This window comes from Wasmannia auropunctata, unplaced genomic scaffold (genome assembly GCF_000956235.1).
Source record: "Wasmannia auropunctata unplaced genomic scaffold, wasmannia.A_1.0 LD334208.1, whole genome shotgun sequence".
Classification (NCBI taxonomy): Eukaryota; Metazoa; Arthropoda; class Insecta; order Hymenoptera; family Formicidae; genus Wasmannia; species Wasmannia auropunctata.
In genome coordinates this window covers 17,806-25,940 of record NW_012028682.1, presented here as the reverse complement: position 1 = coordinate 25,940, position 8,135 = coordinate 17,806, and the positions used below count along the sequence as shown (strand labels likewise).

Below are 8,135 nucleotides of genomic sequence, written 5' to 3'. Positions count from 1 at the left end.
ACACACACACACACACACACACACCCACAGAAGGAGAGGGAGATGGTGAGATAGAGAGGGGAGGGGAAGGAGGAGCGAGGGGAGGAAGAATAAATGTAAAACAACTAACACATTTTTAAATAGCACAAAATTTTTAAATAACAAAAATAAGATAAATTATCAGAAAATTACCGATTTATCAATAATTCCGTTCAAGGCTAGATCGCGCTAATGCGGAGTTTGCTATTAAAAAGTCAAAGGTCCTCGAGAAGGAATATTAACAAAACGTCGTATCTCTTTAAGAATACCAAATAATATGGGAGAGAGATAAAGAAGATTTTAAAAAAGATGCGCATGCATGATGTACATACTTAAAAGACTCGCGAGACGTGCTCCATTTTTAATTCGCTTCACCAAGAATCCACAGACCGCCGACGCCGGTGACTGTCAGTAGGCCAGCGTCATGTCTGCTATTATTCGACGAGCCGCGGGAGAACCAGGCTCAGTCAGTCGCGTGATAAACGTGAAGCACCCAGGTAGGTGGACGCCTTGATCATAAAGCTAGTGGATCGTCTCGCTTGCAGAGATCAGTTTTCTTGGGTCTGTCTAAAGTGTGATGTGATTGAAAAAATATATCTTTCAATTAATTTCTTTTATTATGCGAGCAAAGTTCAATAGCTACATCGATTCTTCTTCGATCTTAATTTCTTTCTTTTTTTATTCTTAATTCTGCAAAAAACTTGGTGCGGTATATAATATATAATATAAGTGTACAAATTCGTGTGTAAAAATGATGTTACGTAAATTTAAAATGTATTCAGATGTAGTCAGTGCTTGTAAATGGTACGATGTGTTGGCAGCTGTAAGTAATACGTATAGGTACATACATGCTGTGCTGTCGATGATACATAAAAAAAGAACTTAAGTTCTTTTGACCTGGAATTCTTTGATCGTCTTTTAAAATTGCGTTTAACTCACGCGATGTACTTTTGTTTCTATTGAATTAGCTTTATTAGCTTAATACGCAATTATATTTATATATGTATATTCAATGAGCACGACCGCTAGTAGACCGAGATCATGGTGCCGTTAAATTTTGAATACATATAGTGTTCGAATATAGGTATATATATATATATATATATATATATATATATATATATATATAGAGCTTATTTCTGAATAAAAAGTATTTCGCACGCGTAGGTGTTTTCAATACATTCGTACATAGTAGGTGAATAAATTTCACTTACTATAATATCTCATCGCCTTTCTCGATAAATATGAGAATAATGCTGCTTTAAGGAAGATTTTCTCGGCATAAATACTTGTAGTGTTTAAATTCTCTTTGCAAAGCCTTACGAGAAAAAGGGTAAAATAGAAATAAAATAAAATTTTTCTATAAGTTTTATCGTAGAATTTTATTTAATATTAATAAATATATTGTGTCCATGAAATTAAAAATTAAAATAAAACATGTTAAAAAGTAAAGTAAAACTGTAATAATACTAGATTTTTGGACAAATTAAAATATTAAGTGTAACAAATTGAAGGGTTTAATAGTTGTTAAATAATTAAAAAACAGTTTTTCCAAAGATAATATTACTCTCATCATCTTTAGGACTAAAATACATAAAAACGTAATTTTGTAGCATTAAAATATGCATGTTGTTCTTTACATAATGTGGCTTAAAAGCTCATAAATGTATGCTTTATGTATCTATAATTATGTGTATATATACATATATGTGTGTGTATATATATACATATATATATATCTTACATTTAGCCGTAAATGTATGGCTAGATATACGATATTATTCTTACTCCATGATAATGCAACAAACGCATTGCGATTAGCAAAATACATTAATAAATCAAGTGATTGCGCATTTAGTGCTAAATGCGCGATATGAAAATGAGCTCGTAAATTGATGAATTTATGCAACAGAAGAGAAACTAAAAAAATGAGTTTGCGCTGGATTCACGAGAATCTAGAAGCACCAACGTGCGACGAGGAATGCAGCGATATCGACGACAGTTGTAGCGACGACAGCTACGACACGGAATTGTCCCTTCAGGAAGAGGACAATGTGACAGAGAACGGGAAAGATATCGCTCGTGATGGCCGGAAGAAGAGGGAAATCAGAAGAGCCCCGACCTCGACCGTCACCTTCGACGGGAACGGGTATAGTCATCGTGATATTTAATTAAATTATTTTCTTATTGAAGAATAAACACATCAAACACGTTCAATTAACGTTCTCCAGTTTGTATTTAAAAAGGCGATTAAAAAATGTGAATACATTATAAAGGAGAAATGAAAAAATCGTCTAATTTACGAGAAAAAGAATAAACCGTTGGCTGTGCTTGTATTTCATCTACGAATCTCTCCTATATAGTGGCGGCGAAATGTATAATTCGCGTAAATGAACGATTTAACATAATTTCTGGAACAAGATAAAATGCCTGTCGGTTATTGGATACATGGCGAACGCATATGTCTACCTCTAGTTGCCCTCCAGCTAGCACACGTTACAAAGTACATTCATTGATCATTTGACTCGATTAATTTTCTGCTCCATATCGCCACAGGGTCAGCAGATGCACTAGGTGTAGTTTGTGTTATTAACGATATCAAACAAGCGCTGTGCCGTGCAGCAACGGCGGCGGCGACGGCGTCGTGACTATAACAATTCTGTGCGACTTGCGCAACGCACAACGCGGCAATGCAATATACGAAATTATGATCGACATTTTCGAGTTCGGGACGAAAGGCTATACAGAAATTAAGTTTCGTCCGAATTTGTACGAATGGAGAACGCAATTACCTTTGTTACATATATATACGTTTCTCAGTGTTAGAAAAAAATTGTACGTAACGTGGAGAAAAAGCTTTCGAGCAAGTTAAATATCTAAGAAAAATATAGAAACATTAATCTACAATATTCACGTTTGTCGAGTTTTATTTTTTAACTTGTCTGGATAGCTTAAAAATTATTTTATAATAATTGTACGTAATATTGTATTCACATTCGCGCGGCAGAAATAAAAGTATAATTTTATGATGAAATAATAACACAAAAAGTACCTCGATATTTCTTGACTTGATATTTATCTAAAAAATATAAATATAAATACAAGTTTTTTATAAACAAGAGTAGCAGATGTGAAATTTACTTTTTTTTAAGCAAAAAAGAACAAAAAGAATCGGTGTAACCCATTAATTAATATCCACAGTAACTTTCCGTATAATGAAATTGTTAAATTTTCTACGCGAAAATATTCAAAGACGTTCGGAGATATATTTCAGATCGAGATTGAGTTATCAAAATTCTTCTTGATAACTCAATCTCGATCTGAAATATATCTCCGAACGTCTTTGAATATTTTCGCGTAGAAAATTTAACAATTTCATTATACGGAAAGTTACTGTGGATATTAATTAATGGGTTACACCGATTGAAGCCATGTAAAATTAAAACGCTAAAACGTATGCCTTTTGATGGCAACCGAGCTGTTCGCGTAAAACTCTTGCACAAAGCCTATTGACATTTCGTTTCCTCTCCCCTGAGAATCGGTATAAAATTAACGAAGTACGGGAGAACGCCTACGATATCGCGTGGTGCGCTTCATTCACGGAGCTAGCTGACCTGGAAAAACTGGCTGACCTATATATTTTGCAGCGTCTATAAAGACACCCTAACGGTAAAGATAACCCTGCAACACGTCTAACGGCTTAAGAAGTATATAATACACCAAAAGAATATGAATAGAATATCAATATGTCAAAAAACATAATATTAAAATAATAAAATATTAATTTAGCATTTGAACATTTCATTTTCAGTTAATTATCGGTGGAAGATATAATTATTATTATTTTTATTAAAATTTAATTCGTAAAAGAATTATAGTTTATCAAAATGTATTAAATATTATACTAAATATAATTTTATGTCCATTGTATGATATTATAGTAAAACTTGTAATTCATTATATCACTGATGTTTAAATTATAATTAACGTGATATTTTTGATAAAAATGTTTTGACAAAATTTAAATTTTTTCGTCAGAAATACAGATTTATCTTCTGTTCTGATCCGTGTTGATCGCGTTATACGTAATGTGTAACTATACATAGGTATAATCTATGAACTGATTGCAATTGTAGAACGCCACGCAACATTGAACGTAACTTCAAATCACGCAAGTACCCGCCTTACGTAATATGGGATCCACGACAGCCAGCGAAAAATCCTAACTATAATTGTCGGATAATTAAGCTGTACTGTCGCATCGGGTATCATTTGACAGTTACGCCTTCGGGACGGATTGAAGGATTATCCGGAAATAAGGAACCACATGGTATTTCCTCATCATTCTCGTTAAATATAATATTAATTCAAATATAACAAAATCAATGTCTGTAATATATATATAATATATATATATATATCATATATGTATTTATAACAACAATTTGCCAATACAATTACTATTAAGAAAGAAATTTTTGTTACACATTATCACACATACAAAAGCTTATATTCTTATTACATATATATACAGCTCTACTTTACGCGACGCCGGTATCTTTTGGCGTTATTAGAATACAAAGCGTCGAAACAAGGCTATACTTGGCATTTAACAAGAAAGGGCAGTTATACGGAGAGGTGAGATGTAAAAAGAAAATCATACGTTAACTATACCTATAATAATATAGAAACGAGTAACGAGTTTTTGTCTCTCTCTCTCTCTCTCTCTACAAATTTTCATCATATTACGAGAGAAAATTTTATAAAAGACAATGAGAGAATATGAAGAATAACTCGTTATAGTAATCACATATGTAAACTTTTATAAACAGTGCAGCATTGCACTCTATGAATTTCTACATAGTCCCATGTAAAATTTCTTCGGAAACTTTTATTCTCGCAATAACGGCCTAATTCTCAGTTTTTAATTTTGTCGATCTAATTCTATACACAATATTAAATTATAAAATGTAAGACTCGTGGAAAGTAAAAATATGATATTGTTAACGCGGCGTGTACGAGTCAGCGTGGTAAATGATGCGCAATGAAAAATAATTTGAACAAATAGTGTTTATAATTTCGTACATTCGTAGACGTTTCGGCTCTCCTTTCGAGCCATCTTCAAATACATGAGCATGAATAAGTTGATCAAACAAAGTTGTCAATCTTGGGGTAAAAGAACCTCCTTGCCAATGAAGATGTGAAAATATATACGAGCTGTAAGGCTCGGATATAGTGAGCATATTCTCCACTCAAGACTGGCAGTCTTAAACAAGTAGTCTCAAGAAACAAAATCCACATTGTCACAAAAATTCTTTAAAAGAACGATATATATAGTATAAAGAGACGAGAAAAAGCCAGGTCTTAACAGTATGAGTGTCGAATGTAAAAAAATCCTTTTTTATGTTCGACACTCATACTGTTAAGACCTGTCTTTTTCTCGTCTCTTTATACAATATATATATCGTTCTTTTAAAGAATTTTTGGGTCTGCCAGTTATCGACATTCAATTTAGAGGTGTGCAGATTTGATCGCAACAAAAGTCCTCTTCGGTCAATGCAGTCTCTTTGGCAATTCGATCAATTGTAATTTTATCGAATAAAATTATATAATTACTTTACATCTTCGTTTGCTCGTTTCATTAGAATATGATTTCACATTTAAGCTTGATAATCAATTTTAATTTTTAATCACACTAGTTGATTCTAACTGTTTCTCAATCAAAATATTCATAAAAAAGAATCTTAAAAAAATATGGTTAAGATTGATTGTCTTATTTGTCAAATTAATTTTGATTTCAGGTAAATATGACTAATGACAACACTGAATGGGAACAATGGAGCATTGGTACTTACGACGCATTCCGATCGCGTAAATATACGCATCATGGATGGTGGATAGGAATAAAGAAAAATGGACGAGCAAAACCAGGGCCAAAAACATTTTGGGGACAAAAAGCGATACAATTTTCGGCTATCCAAGAGGATTAATCCAAAACTTTCAAGATATAGACGTAATATGTGGCATGCTTCGTATTTTGCTTCCAATATTTCATTTGTTGCGTAAAAACTTTCCTGGGAAGAAATCCAGGACGATGATGAATGAATGAATAATTTGAGCAACGCATTACATCGCACGATAAACGATAAGGGATAAGATAATCATTTGGATGAGACACCGATAATCATCAAACAGTAATGTTTCAATGAATATAATGTTTATTATAATACTGTTATTCAACAACAATTGAGACAATTTGGGATTGTGCATTGTGCTTGTGCTCTCACACTGAAACTCTATCGCAGTTTGCAGATACATATATATTATATGCCAATCAATACGTCAAATCCTTATGCTTACACGATGATATTGCGTATCTATAATTTACATCGTTTTGTGAATAACAAAAATTATCTGGTCATCTTGCTTATAATGCATACACGAATAAATTAGCTTTTCATAATATATCATCAATTATAGCGTACTACATTCTATATAATCTTATACATTATCTCTTTTGTACATCTACATACAATGCGTATATACGTCATGCGTATAAATACGTCAAAATTTTACAAGCAAGAATTTTCTATTAAAGAGCAAATACTTGGATAAAATATATGTACGGCTTCGAATGTTTTAGTACCCAACTTTGTAGATGTTAAGTGTGAATTTCCAGCAAATTTTAGAAAAAGCCTACGAATGTAACGAATGTAAGCGAATGTATATGAAAGAGAGATGAATTCGTAATCGTATATAAAAAAATTTATTAATGTTAATGGTATTAAATAATAAAATTAAATTATTTAGAAATATTTTTACTTGGCTTCATATATTATTTACTTCAACTAGATTGCATTATTATCCAACAGGATAACAAATATATATTATTAGTACTATTATGTGCATTAGTTTCATAGCAACTTAGTATTAATTTTTAAAAATTAAGCAAATTAGTTTTAAAATAATTAACTTTTACTTAACAAATATCTGTCTTAAAAATTTGCGAAGCATTTATGTTTTATAAAAATTGTAGAAGTACAAATGGATTTCTTTGGTGCATACAATCATAATTATAAGCGTGTTTCAAGTCACAGTCACAGTGAATGCATTATGAAGTCTTATATAAAAAGATGATTGATTATGTCTGAGAAAAGTAAATTATATGATATATATATATATATATATATATATATATATATATATCTTACATAATCACATACACACGCACACGCACACGCACACACACACACACGCACACACACACACAAATATTTTTTTCTCGTAGAAAGTATATATAAGCTAATAAAGGCAAATTAAGCACCAAGTACTGAAATTTTTAGAAAATATTGAGATATTTTTTCCTAAATGTAAATTGTAATTAAATGCGCATACTTTCTAAAACACTCAAAACAATCACAATCACTTCAAAATCACTGTAACTTATTCATAAATTGTGTAATTAATTTAATTAATATGATGAGGTTCACTTCTTTTTGGTGTTGGGACTTGTCGACTGAAATACGCTTGATGCCGACATTAAATTCTCAATATATTGACTCAGAACCTGATTCTCACTTCTTAGCTTGAGATTCTCCTCCTTCACACTGTCCACTCTCTGTGACAGATCTAAACAGAACATATATATTTGCACATTATAGAAGTGTCATAAGACATATTCTTTTTTACCCTTAACTGTTATGAAATATACACACCATCTAAAGTATTTTGCAGTTCGAGAACCTGTGCAATCAATCTAGCTTTTTCTTCTTGTTCGTCTGGACTAATGTCTGGATCTAAGCCTACAATAAATATAAATTCTTTTAATTAATTAATTCAATTTGATTTAGCATTATAATCTTATATAAAAATACAAATTTTACAAAAGTTGCTATATGATTACTTTATTTAATTGTATATAACAATTTGGTAACAAGAATCAAAATTTTGCTTACTTAATGTTATTAAAATCACCTATTTTGTGCAATTTATAAATACACAATAAATGAATATTATTTTGTACATTTATTTGAAAAGACAAACAGTACAAAAATACATGTACATATGTACATAATTACATACATACATACATACATATATATATATATATATATATA

General features: G+C 31.2%; 2 protein-coding genes across 4 annotated transcripts in view; one reads left to right on the top strand and one right to left on the bottom strand.

Annotated features, from left to right (window-relative positions):
• The first annotated feature begins 420 nt into the window (after positions 1 to 420).
• LOC105459097 (fibroblast growth factor 1-like) lies at positions 421 to 6,833 on the top strand. 3 transcript variants are annotated; one of them, XM_011704800.1, is made up of 5 exons: positions 421 to 515; positions 1,931 to 2,167; positions 4,155 to 4,348; positions 4,553 to 4,656; positions 5,820 to 6,833. In XM_011704800.1, exons 2-5 carry the CDS (start codon positions 1,947 to 1,949, stop codon positions 6,006 to 6,008), a joined length of 708 nt encoding a protein of 235 aa, XP_011703102.1. In that variant the 5' UTR covers positions 421 to 515; positions 1,931 to 1,946; the 3' UTR covers positions 6,009 to 6,833. The 3 variants fall into 3 exon arrangements, with proteins under 3 accessions (XP_011703102.1, XP_011703101.1, XP_011703100.1); XM_011704799.1 differs by lacking the exon at positions 421 to 515 and adding an exon at positions 523 to 841; XM_011704798.1 differs by lacking the exon at positions 421 to 515 and adding an exon at positions 523 to 858.
• A 431-nt stretch (positions 6,834 to 7,264) lies between these two features.
• LOC105459156 (short coiled-coil protein B-like) overlaps positions 7,265 to 8,135 on the bottom strand; it is a 2,498-nt gene continuing 1,627 nt past the window's right edge. The window contains exons 3-4 of the mRNA XM_011704937.1: positions 7,734 to 7,838; positions 7,265 to 7,647 (exon numbers count right to left, since the gene is read on the bottom strand). Coding sequence (XP_011703239.1) covers positions 7,505 to 7,647; positions 7,734 to 7,838 — 248 coding nt within the window. The 3' untranslated portion in view covers positions 7,265 to 7,504. The remainder of the gene's footprint in view (positions 7,648 to 7,733; positions 7,839 to 8,135) is intronic.